The 16,451-nt window shown below is 40.6% G+C and overlaps 1 protein-coding gene across 3 annotated transcripts in view; it reads left to right on the forward strand.

Annotated features, from left to right (window-relative positions):
- Positions 1-7,974, forward strand: part of RUNX2 (RUNX family transcription factor 2) — a 198,315-nt gene extending 190,341 nt beyond the window's left edge. For all 3 annotated transcript variants that reach the window (XM_065400526.1, XM_065400527.1, XM_065400528.1), the window contains one exon: positions 7,496-7,974. In XM_065400526.1, coding sequence (XP_065256598.1) covers positions 7,496-7,974 — 479 coding nt within the window. The remainder of the gene's footprint in view (positions 1-7,495) is intronic.
- Positions 7,975-16,451: the final 8,477 nt, after the last annotated feature.

Genomic DNA, 16,451 nt, shown 5'->3' on the forward strand with positions numbered 1-16,451 from the left:
CCACCCCCACGCATCACCTCAGGCCCCAGTCCTGCAGTTGGATCCACACAGTCACCCCTTGTGCCTGTATGCAGCCTCCTTGAAGTCAAGGGTCTACCTGTAGGAATCCAATTGCAGCGTCAGGGTCTGGTTCTATAAATACTATCAGATGCAGTAGAAGAAAAATTAAAATAAAGAGTGATGAAAGTAAAATAAAATGACAGTAATGCAAAAGTGTGTTTGTGGAAAAAGTCAAATATAAACTGCACACAAAAAACCCCTGTATTAAAAAAAATTAAGGTGGCAAAGTCAAGCATTTGAAAGTTAGGAAATGCCAAAATTAAGGCTGCCTGTGCAACCTTAATTCAGCCTGCTTGTGTGTATGCATCATGATACATTCTTTAATTACATGTTCATGTAACTATTTTCCCCACAGGACCGCTGCCTCATTCAGTGCCCAAGATGGACATTGCTCACTGAATGAGCAGTTTATTCCTCTCACTGTTCAGTGTGTGGTCCCAGACCTTATTTACTGCACACTATACAAACTCTGCTCTGAAGACACAATTACTGATTTCCTCATGGGCCTGTCTTTGGTGCTCCTCACCACAGCATCTGAGTGCTTCACAAACATTAACAAGTTGCAGGGAGTGGTGTTATCCCCATTTTACAATTGGGGAACTGAGGCACAAAAAAATTAGGGTCAGAAGTATCCATTAATTTTGAGTGCCAAATCCGACATACCTAGGGAGCTGATTTTTCAGAGTACTTAACATTATATAGCATTTTATATGTTCAAAGCATAGCTCCCATTGACTTCAGTTGGACCTGACAGTGCTCAGCACTTTTGAAAATCAGACCCCAGAGTATCAAGTCAGGCACCCAAAAAAGAGGAATACATAACTAGTGACCTCCCCTGAGAAGTCTGGTTGAAATGACATGCCCAGCATCACATTGGAACTCTGTGGCAGAAGAAAGGATAGAATTCAGTTCTCCAGCACAGCATTCAGCTGCCTTAACCACAAGACCATCTTTTCTCTTCATGCAGTCTTCTGCTTCATTCACCACACACCTTCCAGTGTCTGCAAGAAATGAGACAAGGGTCCTACAGACAACCTCCTTCACTATGCAGCCCTGATTCATCTGCAGAGAAGTCAATTTTGTGCACTGAATGAGCCAAGATCCTGTGGGGAAAAATAGTATGCGATCATGTAATCAAGAATTGTATCATAATGCACATGGGGTCCAAGTTAAGATTGAACAGGCAACCTTAATTCTCACGTATCCTGACTTTTGAGTGCTTGATTTAATAATGTTCTTTTAGCATAGTTTTTTGTGTTCAAGTTCCTAGGTTTAAAAAATAAATAAACTGAAAATCAAATAGAAATTCCATCATGTGACATCATATTGACAGCCACATGGGTCCTCAGCAAGGTTGGAACTTTTAGATACACCACACAGACCTGCCACTTGTCCTAGTGGAGTAACTGACGGCAATACTAGGTTGTTGTCCTCTGTGTGGACCAGCACTAAAGGGTTATGGAACATTTTGCCAATGGGTTGCACAGATATTTGCGGACAGAGGAGGAATCGTGATATTCAGGAATCTTGGGTTCCATTCTGGGCTCTTGAGGGAGAGTGCTCTAGTGGACACCAACTCTTGTGCCAATTATGCCCCAAGCATGACATCTTCTCTGTTCCTTCCAATCTGTCCTGGACCCAGCCCTACTCCCCACAGGGCTAAACAATTATTTTCCACGTGCCTCGTTCTCAGAAACAACAGAACTGTTTTGGCTGAAATAATAATTAATAATAATCATAAATAAATAAAAGCCTGAGGCAGACACTCAACATGGAAAATTTCAGCTGAAATGGTTAAAAATTTGGCAAAGTTATAAAAATCTGAAAACTGGATCTTATAATGGGAAGAGTCAGGCAACTGCAATAAATAGATGTGCTACCACCCCTATTTATAAGCTAAACTGCACAAGTAAATCGTAGACATTAGGGAAGAAAAAAGCCATAACAAATCAATTAGTCCACATCCAGGCCTATTCAGGATAGAATAATTACTGCAATCTTTAAACAGTGCAAGGCATAATACCAAGCCTAAAAGCGGTGAGTGCACCATTTAGGTGAAATATAATTAATTAAAATAGACCCTAGTGATAGTTATAAGTATGCCAAGCTGAGGTTCCTTGGGTCCGTCTGTTCAATTGTTTTCTAATATAGCACAGAATAGACAAACACCATTGTATTTTCTCATACATTTTTTTAATGATTATACGCTGCACTGGATGGTTAAAAATCCCTTCCACAGCAGACATATGCAATACGTTTAGGGAATGTTTCTTCAGTAATGTCCCAATAACAAAAAATGACTAAGCACATTCCAGCAAATTGCAATGTTTGTAAGTTATAAATTTATCCCATAATCCTTTTAAAGTCCACATCAGCTTGCTGTACCCAGAAGGAGTTAATATACCCACAGTACATTGCAGTCTATAATAATTGGAAGTGATTGGCCAAAGTGCTGAAACCAGGCGGAAATTTGTTGCATTATTCTCTATAAACTACAAGCAGAGCTCATTAATTGAAAAATGAATGTCAACTGGCATTAGCTGGCATCCGTAAACTGAAATGGAGAAATGACGGTGGCACACGCTGTGCTGTAAACAATATATCAGTGAAGCTGCAACAGGTAAAAAAAAAAGCTCATGCAAAACCAATCCTAGACTGTTATTGGCAAGCTCCCAAGTCTAGGGTTTTTAATGAGGCTTCTGCATCAAAATAAGTGAAACCACATGGAATTTTAATTGTTCTTATTTTAAATACAAAACACAAGAGCAGTATGGTCTGCAGGAAAGAAAGTACGTACTAACCTACTGCTGTAGTGTAGAGATTGACGTTTTAACATTACTTCATTTCTGTTCTAAATTTATATCTCACGGACGATTTGTATGCCAAACTACATTTGTGCAGAACTTACCTAGTAAATTTAAGTACAGTTCACCTAAACTGTCTGAGATGTAAATCCTTTGGGTAAAGAGGTAAACTCTGATTTGATTTTTCTTTTATGTTGTTAATTAAGCTCCATAAAATGATCATATCATAGAAGACAGAAATTGCATTAGAGATGCCTATTTCCATTTCTGTCTTTGCAACAGCAGTGGAGGAAACACTGTTTTCACTAAACAAGTGTAGCTTGGGCAAAGCTTTCAGCCCTGAAATAGGCTGCAGGTTGCATGTGTCACTTTTGTGAAAAGTGACACTTTGTGAGACTGGGAGGCCTCAAATTCAAACTACTTTCAACCACTGGTATATCAGAAAAATCAATGTATATCTTTAATTGTGGATTGGGATGTGGGGGAGGGGTGGAGGGGCGGTATTTCAAGACACATGCTTTGCTGCACTTTCAAATTATTATACTATCAACCAGGGGTGGCCAACCTCAGCCTGAGAAGGAGCCAGAATTTACCAATGTACATTGCCAAAGAGACACAGTAATATGTCAGCAGCTCCTCATAAGCTCCACCCTCCACCCCCACGCTCCCAGCACCTCCCACCCACCGGCAGCCCCGCTGATCAGCGCCTCCCCCTCCCTCCCCACACCTCCCGATAAGCTGTTTCATGGCGTGCAGGAGGCTCTGGGAGGGAGAGGTGAGGAGCGAGGGCACTGCAGGCTCAGGGGAGGGGGCAGGAAGGGGTGGAGTGGGGGCAGGGCCTGTGGCAGAGCCAGGGGTTAAGCAGTGAGTACCCCCAACACATTGGAAAGTTGGCACCTGTAGCTCCAGCCCCAGAGTCGTTGCCTATACAAGGAGCCGCATATTAACTTCTGAAGAGCCGCATGTGGCTCCGGAGCCACAGGTTGGCCACCCCTGCTATCAACCATCATCATTACTTATGTGCATGGCACTTCATAGCACAAATACAAATAAAGATAGATTCCATGCCCAGAAGGGCTTACCATCTAAGATCCCAATCCTGCAAACAGTTATGCACATGTTTCAATTTACATGCATAAAGTGGTTGCAGGATCAGGGCCCAAGTTAAAACAAAAGCAGTAGAAGTAGCTAAGACAAGGAGGGAAGGGGGAGGGCCTACGGCAAAGTGAGGTCAATCAAATGACATGGGCACAGGAGAGGCTAGAGCAGGAGTCTCCAGGGTTACCGTTTTTAAAAGCTGTGATATCAATGGTTTGATGCAGTGAGACTTAGAGTGTCCAAGTAAGCCTGAAAAACAAGGCATGGCAGACATTTGTTTTCCCTTTAAGAACTCCCTGCAACCCAGCACTTTTCTGATCAACCCTGAAAATAATATGCTTTCACAAGGGCAGTACAGAAACGTTGGTAAGGAAACACATTGCAACTTAATCCAAAAAGTTAAAGATGTGGCTAAAAGGGAATTTGGCGAATTGGGCAGTGACCGAATTGCAAGTAGGAGCAGTGCAGACATAACCCTATAAGAAGAAATTGCATTTATTCAGTGTTTGGGTAAACAGGACTCTGTGCTTTATAAGCAACAGTGAAAAAACATCAAAAGCATCTTGGGCTTTTTAAAAAGAATTGTACTTATTGCAAAGAAACAAAATATAAATACTTAACAACGTACAAATTCCACATCTACCTTTGAATTCAACTTGCACCCGTGTAAATTAGGAGCAACTTAGTTCAAGTCAGTAGAGTTACATTAATTGAGAGCATCATAAGGACTAACAGATTCAGACTCAGTATCTCAAGCAGCTGGAGAAACTGTTCAATAACCTTACATTCCCCGATAGGTATCAGACCTTCTCACAGTATAAAAGGAGCAACATGATAGCGTTCCAAAATAACAGCTTTGTTTCTGGGTGGTATGGCCTCTGGCTGCTGTTTGTAGTTAGGAACTTTGCATGCAGTGACACAGTGTTTGCTATAAAAGTACAGTAGAACCTCAGAGTTACAAACACCTCGGGAATGGAGGTTGTTTGTAACTCTGAGCAAAATGTTATGGTTGTTTTCAAAAGTTCACAACTGAACTTTAACTTAATACAGTTTTGAAACTTTACTATGCAGAAGAAAAATGCTGCTTTTAACCATCTTAATTGAAATGAAATAAGCACAGGAACAGTTTCCTTACCGTGTCAATTTTTAAAAAAAACTTTCCCTTTTTTTGGTAGTTTATGTTTAACACAGTACATGTATTTTTTTTTTTTTTAATCTCTGTTGCTGCCTGATTGCGTACTTCTGGTTTCAGATGAGGTGCGTGGTTGACTGGTCAGTTCCTAACAATGAGGTTCTACTGTACAAGCTACATTACATTCAATAGTGCTGGGGTTTAGTGGGCTGGTAAATGGATATGGAGTCATTCACTTCTAGGTCACTGATTCAACTCCAGATCAGGTAGTAGTAATCATATAATGATCACTCCTAGAAACGGCTCCACACTGGAACTTTAAATCTAGCTCTCTTTAAATTTCTGAAGAGGTTGAATTAGAATCCTTCACTTTCAATCAAACCTTGTGATTTTACCCTACGCCAGGAGTCGGCAACCTCTGGCACACGGCTTGCCAGGGTAAGCACCCTGGCGGGCCGGACCAGTTTGTTTACCTGCCGCGTCGGCAGGTTCGGCCAATCGCGGCTCCCACTGGCCGCGGTTCGCCGCTCCAGGCCAATGGGGGCCAGCACATCCCTCGGCCCGCGCCGCTTCCCTGGCGAGCCACATGCCAGAGGTTGCCAACCCTGCCCTACGCCTACTCTCGTTCTGAACATTGCCTTTCGGCATATTTCTAATCACCACCTGGCAGCATTTCAACTGGCTTATGTCAAATGAGTTAGTGGTCTTGATGCAGTTTTTAATGGTCAGGCATCGAAATCATAAAAGCCACCATGCCAGCTGATGGCACTCAACAGAATCTTTCTGCCTTAGGGTTTTCATTCATGCCCATCATTGTCTCTAGCCATCAAGGCCAAGGACAGGAATGGACCAACCTAACCCCTCACTAGATGGGAATGTTTTCAGGTCAGGTTTGAGGTGAATTGCTGCCATGGTGTGGGAAAGCACTGCTGCTATCTGTTGTGCAGCTTATGCTGTGGATAAGCAGAGAAATTCAGTGTTCAGTGCAGTCATCTAGCACCTGACAGGAGCCCTAAATTCCCTTTTAAATAGAACAGATTTGGTGTTTTTGGGAGAAGAGATAGGTGAACTCATGAAGTTTTGCGAAGCTGCTAAGTTCTCAAACAAAGCAGCACAGGGCCAAAGCAGTTTTAGCTCATGAACACTTTCCCTGCAATTTAAACCAGTGCTCCCTCCATATGCGTGTACACACACACACACACACACACACTTCATATGAGGAGAAAGTGAGCACACACTCTAAAGGGTTGTGCACTAGGGAAATATATCCTTCCTACCTTTAAAGGTAGGGCGGCACAAGTGAGTGCCCCTACACTGCATTCTATTTTTTCATTAGACTTCTTCTTTGCCCCTCTCTCTGTTCCCCCTCCCCAATTTTCATTCTGCCAGCTCTCTAATCCAACTTCCACCATCCCTGTTTCTGCTCCACCCCCCCAGTTTCCTAAGCAGAACACCCAACCTATTATTTTCAAACCTAGAATGTTTGAAGGGAATTGGAAATTGGGCTAAATGAGTTCACCCATCCCTGCTTCATGTCAGAGACGAACTTATTGTAGAGTGTTACCACCAAGAACATTAGAGTAAGCACGTGCTGTGGGGTCTATAGACAACCAGATGGAAGAGACACTATAAGCAGACAGCTTCTGTGAATAATGAGTGTTGGGCTTGCAACTTGCCGTGCACTGTGCTGAAAATTAAAACATGCAGGCTTCCTTGCAGCTTGGTGGCTCACCCGGTTTTAAAACTCTTGACATGGAGCCAATAACCTTTTTCATAGATGAAAACCTTGTCCAGTGGATCATGACCTGAGATATATTGAGTGATAAGAACGGTGGGGGCATATTCATCCCTGGTTTAACTCTGTTGATGTCACTAGCATGACTAACTCAGTGTGGCCAGCTCTTGTGATTTTATTGTAAGTCTCGGGATAATTACTGTTGTTCTTAAAGCCCCAGCTTTTGAAGACAAGTGCTCACATGAGACTCAGCTTTCTTTTAAAACAAAAGGTTTCTAGCACTCATGGCTGCAGAGGAAAGCCTGTAAAGGTGACCCAAGTGCACCCTCTATGCTCGGAAACCAGAAGGCAAACAAAATATAATTCAGCATTTATTATTTTTTCAAGTCTCATGGCGGGTGGGGCTGACCAGTGTTTTTTTCAACGCTTAGAGTTGGCAATACTACTAACTCCATTGCCATCAGTGGAGTTACACCAGGGATGCTTTTGGCCCAGCATTTGTATAAGACAGGTCTATGATTCTTTTCCTTGCAATGTATTATTTGATATGATTTGCTGTTCTTTGGGGGACCAAAAGAAGTGGGGTTTCTTTTAAAAAATATCACTTTATTATAAAAAAATGGATATTTACAGATTTTTCCCCCCATCTTTTGTTATAATTTTTAGGTGCTTCAGAGCTGGGCCCATTTTCAGATCCCAGGCAGTTCACAAGCATTTCATCCCTCACTGAGAGCCGCTTCTCCAACCCACGAATGCACTATCCAGCTACCTTTACCTATACACCGCCAGTCACCTCAGGCATGTCACTGGGTATGTCAGCAACCACTCACTACCACACCTACTTACCACCGCCCTATCCAGGCTCTTCCCAAAACCAAAGTGGACCATTCCAGACCAGCAGCACTCCATATCTCTACTATGGCACTTCATCAGGATCATACCAGTTCCCCATGGTGCCGGGAGGAGACCGCTCCCCTTCCAGAATGCTTCCTCCCTGCACCACCACATCAAACGGCAGCACACTATTAAATCCTAACTTGCCTAACCAGAATGACGGTGTGGAGGCTGATGGAAGCCACAGCAGCTCCCCAACTGTTTTGAATTCTAGTGGCAGAATGGATGAGTCTGTTTGGAGGCCATATTGAAATTTTCTCTGCGCAGCCCAATCTCCGTGAGCCAAAAACAAATGGTCGACAAACTACAAAGTGCCTGTTTTTTAAATAGATTTTACTGATATGTGCAACTATTTAGATGAGATGGTAATGGCCATAAATAACGCAAGAGTGACCAACCAAGCACAATCCATGTTTCAGATTATGTGGATCAAAGCACATATTTTTCTTGGAAACATTTTACACCTTGTTTTATATTTAAAATGTACTTTTTACACACAAAAATAACCCAGTATTTTTTTTTGTCTAGACTGTTGTCATAAATAGTGAGTTCGTTTGCCAATAAGGAGAAAACGGACTCCCCAGTTATCAGGAAAAACATGGTGAAGCAAGGCAAAGGTTGCGCTCCATTTTATTTTTTAAAAACCTTGAGCTCCAGATACAGTTGCAATCATACAATGTATGGGACCCTGTTCACTCACATAGTGCAATTCAACTGGCTTGTATTGGTGCACATGAAAGGGAAAGCACAGATCAAGTTGCTTCCATTTTGCTATAATACATTCAGATCATGGTAGATGTTCAAAATTTCTATCCAAGCCTTGTTGCACATAAAAGTTGGAACTTTTCGGTTCATTGCTTTTTTTTCTTTTTGGTACTTAAAGAGAAAGTCTTCAAGGTACCAATCTGAATAGACAATCTTGGGGTTTCCTCTTTGTTTTTCCTATAATTATTTTTGCCTTTGTCCAATTAACCAAAAATAAACCCCAACCCTCCAAAATTAAAGCAAAATCTTATTACTTATGCAAAAAATAAAAATGGCAATATATGATACTCAAGCCAAAATGGTATAGGTAGTACTTGTGTTTGGCTGTGGTTTTTTTTCTTTTTAAATTATAAATGTGTGAAATTTGAAATTATTTGCTAACATAAATCATCATATAACTTTAAAGAAATATTTATAATTATTTAATGACATTTGGACCCTTTAAACGTCTCTTAATGTAATGCTATGTTGACTTCGGTCTCTAAAAGTGGGTTGTTTTTAAAAAAAATAATTAAATTTCTTCAGGGGTGTGAACCTCAGACCGGTACCTGAACTCTGAAAAACAGTTCCAGTGTGAACTGGTTACAATGTGATTAACCCTCTCCCCAGACCAAAATGCATCCATATCAAATTATTTTGGATGTATCTTTTTAAAAAAATAACCTATGAAGGAAATATTGTGTTTAAAATGTTATTAGCTATCTGGTTGCCTTCAACACAGTCTTGCCTTTTAATCAGTAATAACTGAGCTGGTTGAAAAACAGGAAGGAAAAATGAGTGCTTCTACCCCCAATTTTTCTTTCTCCCTGTTTTTTCATCAGCATTTGAAAAATGTTAAATTCAAAACAGTGTCAATTTTGACAACGTGTTTCTCATTTTGAAACGTTGGCAAAAATTTTGTCAGCGTCTCAAAATTTATAAAAATTTCAACTAGCCGTTGTCAGAAATGGGAGACAGGGAGAAATTGTGATTAATGTTTCTTTCATTGAAATTTCAACCAGCTGTACATAATAATTAGGTTTATGAAACAAAACCAATAGTATTTAGCCTCTTGATGTGATTTAGTCACTATTCACTAGCATCAAATGCTAGAGCAATGAGGATTCTTTTTTGTTTACTTTTTAATAGATATGGCAGTTGTCATATTGCAGAGACAAGCACAAGGGAAGAACTGCTCTGCAGACCAATGCTCTGCCAGTCCGGTGTTCAGCAATAGTCAGATCTTCAAACTTAATACTGAAGATGAAAGTCACCTTAAAGCCCACTCCTGGCTATTAAGCATGGTACACTAATACAGGGATATGAAATTGCACCCGATACCCTTAATCAACATGTCTGCTACCAAACTGGAAACAGAGGCACCCAAATTTTGCAAACCAAGGGCTGCATTGGCAAGTTCTCAGGAGTCTGATCCTGATACAAACCCCACTGAAGTTAGTGGGAATCTTTCCATTGATTTCAATGGGTTTTTGGATCAGGCTCCTACTGTACATATTAACCTCTGATTCAGCAGTCCATCCATATTCAGCAAAACACTTATGCACGTGCTTAACTTTAGGCACATGCTTCATTCCCATGGTCTTCAGTGGGACTTGAGAACACGCTTAAGTGTTTTGCTGAATTAGATTGCAGCCACCCTGGCTTTTAACAAGTGCAGCCTGCCTAGGCTTCATGCTCCCAGCATGCAGTGCTCTCTGTTGACCCAGCTAGCCTTAATTGCGTCCAGTAACCAGTATTCTCCTTGGGCTGCAACTCTGTTGAAAATGAGGATGTAACCCTCACACGAAATAAATGGTGAACAGTCATCCAGTATAATAATTTATTTGGACAATATAGACATTGTCATCATCAGTCAATGGTTTAGCCAGTCAGCTACAGAGATTACCATGGTACGTTTCTCATAATTTGGTGTGATTACTTGCTCTTAAAAACAAAAACAAAAAGTCTTTGCCTTCTAAAGGTTGTATACTAAGTATGCTTAAATAAGTAAGACACTTTTCTAATACTTAGTTTTCCTTCAAAGATGGAAGCTGTAATTGATTCTATTTATTGTTTGTGGTAGCTTGAAGCATACCACTGTCCATTTATTTGTAACTGTAAAATACGTTTGCTAATTTCAGCAGCACTTAAAAAGCCAGTGTCTGGTTACACATTTCAGTTTTGTGTTTTGTTTAGTAAGCAAAAGAAAAAAATGTACTGCCAGTGCAAGCTGTTTCCTATTTAATAAAAGGTACTATATTTGTACATTATTTGTTATTGCTGAGAAGGGCTTTTTAAAGATTTACTGTATGCATATTAAGTCATTTTTTAGGGATGCTTTTGTGTTGAAATGTTGTTAGAGTGGCTGCAGGCAGCAACCCAGACATTTTTTTCTCCTTAAAGATTTTGTTGTACAATTCAAGCACTTCATTTTATTTCTGGATAAATCCATCATAGACCTGATTTCTGTTTTGCTCAGTACCTACATGACTCTGTTTGTGTCACCCTATTGTTCAACTGGACCATTAGGGACAGACTTGCAAATCGCTTAAGCATGCAATTATGCAATGCACAATGCATGCCTAATTTGTTGCACTTGCGCTGTGGCAGACCAGGTCGTTCGGGGGTGGGGGTGGGGGTGGCTCATGCTACTGGGCTAAAAATAGATGCATAGACATTGCAGTTGGGCCCTAAAGCCCATCCTCCTCTCTAGGCTTCAGAGCCTGAACGGCAGCCTAAGCTGCAACTTCAAAGCACTGGCTACACAGCTATCATGAGCCCCCCGGTCCAGAGTCTGTTGACCAGGGTTGGGTGGTTTGCTGCCATGGTTTATGTGGATATGCCCTCAGCTTCCAGGATCACACAGGCAAATGGCTAATTCTGCTCAGGTGAGCAGGCAAATACTAAGAAGGAGACATCAAAAGCACCCAAAGATTTAGGAGCACAAGCCCCATGGACTTTTAATAGAATGTGTGCTCCTATATCCCTTTGGCACTTTTGAAAAATCTCTTCCTATATTTGCACGGGTGATTGAGGGTAACTGCACCAACACATCAGTGCACAATTGCATGTCTGAGCGTTTGGAAAATGCTTCCAAGTGCATTTGGAAATGTCCTTGATTCAGGATTTCAGGAAAATATTATGTTATGGAGCTAATCTTAGAGTATCTTTTACATGATGATTATTATGAGGATTATTTCCTCAGAGGTACAAGAGCCCTTTTCCTTCGGGGAGTGGAAGTGTTGGTGCAGTTTATGGATTTAGAAATAAAGAAATGCCTTTGTTAATCTCCAGCTCTCTCAGATTCTACCAAAGATGTACTTACATCAGAACAGGTATGATGTCCTTTATACAAAATAGAGCGGTAAATCCAGCTCTCCGTACTCATATAAGTAGGCCTACTGAAGTTAATGGGACCACATGTATGAACCGAGTTGGATTTGACCTAAAATGTCATTAGAGTGGCATTTATGGATTCTTTTACCAGACCAGCTGCTGTGTACTTCCTAGTCTTGAACTTCCTGCCAGCAGTCCCCCAGCAAAGATTTATCAGTCTCAACAGGTGCCATTTTGAGCGGGGAAACTTTTGCACTGTCATACTTATCGGAATACGGCTCTGCCTTGATTACTGGAGCCTGCCATGGAATCCAGGTTATACGATGTGCCAGGATTCAGACAGACAACAAGCCATGAACTAAAGCAATAATTATAACCTGTACCAGCCATGAGTACAAGATCAAAGAAGCCCAATTCTCTGAACCCCTGAATTTCTTACTGTTTTTTAATATAATGCATTTCATTTTAACATTTTCTGAGAACTTTTTTAGATGTTTGTTTACTTCCACGTTTACAGATAACTCTTTGCTTTTTTTTTTTTAATGCAGTACTTTTAAGTATATCAGCCAAAACCATACTTTTACAGTAACTTTGTTTTAGGTAATACAAGTGACATTCCTTTTTGTTGTTGTTGTTAAATATGTTTTACCAGTCTTGAATTTCTGCTGGAACAAAACATTTGTAGCATTTCTTGTAAATACAAGCTTTAATTTTTTTATTTTTTCAAATACCGTTGCCCAAGATTTGCTTTTCATGCACATATTGTACAAACACATTCTGCTTTGTGCCACAGACAGCGATTGTGGATGAGTTTACTTTAAGTTCAAAGGGACTATTTGTATTGTATGTTGCAACTGTAAATTGAATTGTTTGGCATTTTCTCATGATTGTAATATTAATTTGAAGTTTGAATTTCATTTTCAATAAAATGGCTTTTTTTTGTTAATGTTCTTCATTGCTTCTTCTCCTCTGCTGTCTCTTTAATTATCCAAGTCACACACCTGAACAGTCAAGGACTGGATAGAGCTAATATACCATGGGCTACTATACCAAAATTTCATCGGTTGTTTCTTCATTTTCTGCAGTGTTTAAGCTTTCATCTAAACATCAAGATAAGTTTCAAGTCTGGATGGCTGCAAAGAAAACCTTCCAGACCTGACCCTCCCCCTGCCCCAAATACTGCTTTCTTCCTGAGTTTGCAGCCAAACTACTTTAAACAGAATTTTTCAGAGGGATGTGAACAGCCCTGTTCATTTTAATGGAGTGATAACTCTGAAACCTAATGGTGAATTTTAACAGAAACAGCCAGTTCATGAGGCATTGTGAGCAGAGCTTAGGATTTTGGGGAGACCTTGAGTAGATTTCAGCACTCTCACTTCTACCTGACTGACCCCTGCACCTGGTCAGACTAATTGTGGAGAGGAGACCTGGGAGAAGTTAATTTTTTCTCCTCTCCCCATGGCACCGGCAGCAGGAGATCAGCCTGGTGTGTGAGCTGCTGAGTTGCCACAGGACCATGTGGAGGAATAGAGTGAATAGCTGTTTGCATTGCTTGTGTCTAAGAGTATCCCTGGTAGAGCATTCCCACAAAATGCCTTAGCCTCATGGTATCAGTTTGCATTATTTTTTTTACCTTGTGAATATAGAAAACTACTTCGCATTTATAGCAGCTCTTAGGTGTGGGTCTGAGACAGGAGTAATGTATCTGCTGCCTGCAGCTGAAGGCATATGGATAGGAGTTAATAGCTCTTTTTCTTTCCATCAGTCAGACTGCATCTCTAGTAACAAAGGGCAAAAAAGTAGAGGTGCGGTTTTGATGTATTGTACTTTACTCAGGATTGAGGATCCAGTGATAACACCAAACGATCACTTCTCTAGAAGCCCCATCAGTTTCTGCAAAATATAGTTAAAGCAATTAAGTTTCTGCCCTTTGTAGTGATGAAGATAACCTTCCTGACATGAACCAAAGCAGTGCTTCCAAAGAGAAACAAAAGCTCAGGGACGTGAGATAGGCACCATCCGTCTCAAGAAATCTTTAATGCTGAAGTCTAATGATGAAAATGTAAACGGCAATTTAATAGCTGCTTGTTTTAATACAAACATACAGTCCTCAGATTGTGGGTGAAGATGGTACCAGTTTGGCCCCTGACTTTAGGAAAACTTTGCCTGGGAAGCAAGAACCACCAGTGTGCTAGGCAACATACTTCATTCTCTAATGTTTCAATATATTCCAAGTCTTATTGTTAATGAGTTTGGTAAGCGCTTATAACATAAACTATAAAAATCATTAGTGCATAGACCTCTTGGTCAAACAGAGCACAGGGATGGCTGCAGTCACTGATTCAAAACTGCAGTCATTTTCAGGAATCATAGAGCATACAACTCTGCACTCTGATTTGCTGCTGCCCTGAGAACTCATCATTCACATGCCCTCAGCAAACATGGCTGCCTCAACTTTTTGTTTTGTTTAGTATCCAAAAGAAGAAAAATGTAAAACAGTGCATTCCCATAAATTAGTGGAGGGATTTTCAAAAGCACACAAACACTATGGCCTTTAGTCTCAGACTCCAGACCAGATTTTGGTTATAACCTCAGAGAGGAAGCACCCTTGTATCTTATCTGCTCCATTCTGATCTCAGAGCAGTTCCACTTCATGCCTTCAGTGAAATTTCTCCTGATTTACACAGGTGTGAGAACACAGGCAAGCCCACCAAACAAAAGGGACACTTGTACTTTCAGGGTGTGAAAATGTAAGGGAAGGGGAAAATATCAGCGTATTTCAAGCTGATCTACAGCACATCAGCAGTTTGTTTTGCATAAGAAATAGTTTCTTTCTAATTGGATAATGAGCATGAAGGTGGGCTTCATAGATAGCTGAAGGAACAAAGGGATCTGAACTGAAAGCTCACGTGCTTTCCTAGAAGAAAACATAGGAATTACCAGACTGGATCAGACCAGTGGCCCATTTAGACCAGTATTCTGTCTCCGACAGTGGCCAAAGGTGCAAGAACCCCACAATAGGCAGATGTGAGATAATCTTCCCCACAAAAGTCTCATTCTAATCCCTAGTAGTTAGAGACCATCTTAAACCCTGAAGCATGATCATTGGTGCTGGAACTAGGAGTGCTGGGGGTGCTGCTGCACCCCTTGGCTTGAAGTGGTTTCCATTATATATAGGGTTTATAGTTTGTTTCAATAGCTCTCAGCACCCCCATTATAAAAATTGTTCCAGCATCCCTGAGCATGAGCTTTTTATCTCTTCTAAAACTTTGTTTGCATTAATTGTTAAATCTCTGGATATTTTTATTATCCATATTAACAACTTAGCCTCAACAACATCATGTGGCATCCTAAAACAAGCTCTTTGGGACAGCATCTGTCTTTATGTTCAACACTGAGCTCGCTGTTAACATCAAACAAACAATAAATTATAAAATGTTTTTACAAGAGGAGAGAAGATAGAGTCCTATATTCAAGCATCTGATATGCAGATTTTGGTCAAATCCTGCAAGCTTCCAAGCACTAGATCTAGGCAATTAATGGGGAAATTATTCAAATGTTTTTGGGTGGAGTTCACCCCTGGGCAGAGTGTTGGCACTACTTAAACCATAGGACTGAACTGGTATACAATCAGGGAATAGAAACAATGCCATGTGACTCAAGTAACCAGTTGTACTGCTCATATAGCCAAACTTGAATTAATTCTTATAGGGAACAGTTTGAGAAGAATGCAGAGGCTGAAATTTGTTCGTAAAAAGTATGTTGGACAATTTCAAATAACAAACAAATGTATTAAAAACTTGTGGGCTGTTCACAGACGATTTGTGAATAGAGGCTGAGTCCGGGAGAGAAAGGGGTTTGCATGAATAGTTTGAGCAGCTCAACTCGGCACCTATAAGGAAACAGCCCTTAGCACATCATGAACTAAGAGCGAAAAACTACATGAAAGAAATATAGAATACAAGATTCACTCTTATTGGTACACAATCATTATAAATCGTTCTCCATTGCTGTAGTATCTGAACAGGGCTTATCTCCAAAACACCGCTATCTCTCTGTAGTATGGCCCCCATTTACTGTGGTATCTGAGCTCCTCACAATCTTTCATTTATTGATCCTCACCGCACCCTCTGTGAACAGTGAGTTGTTATCCCTATTTCACAGATAGGTGCAGAGAGCTTAATGCCTAAATTCTCGTTGACTGCATCAACTTTTGGGTGCCTAAATTGAGTCACCTTAAAAGGGTCTGATTTTCAGAGGGCATGTGGCTCAGCTCTTTTCCAAAAACAGTTCCCTCCATTTCAGCACCCTCCAAACCAGCACCAAAAATCACTAGCCATTTGCAAATTTAAGGTTAAATGACTTGCCTCCAAAACATCTTTCTCTGGGTCGCTAATGATCCCCTACATAACCTCAGTTTCCCCAAATGTAAAATAGAGAGATTAATACTTCTTTACTTTGCGGGTTATTTGAGGATTAGTTAATATTTACTGAGTGCTTCGAACATGCTATTTGTTATTTTAATTTCCATTTTTATTACAAGTTTGGTGTTTGGGTCTAAGCCACTGGCCAGTAACTCTTTAAACAGTGTGTTTCTAAACCACACATTTACAGAAAGTTAACCCAGTTTGCAAGTTGCTGAGCAGGC

Source organism: Emys orbicularis, chromosome 3, assembly GCF_028017835.1.
Source record: "Emys orbicularis isolate rEmyOrb1 chromosome 3, rEmyOrb1.hap1, whole genome shotgun sequence".
Classification (NCBI taxonomy): domain Eukaryota; kingdom Metazoa; phylum Chordata; order Testudines; family Emydidae; genus Emys; species Emys orbicularis.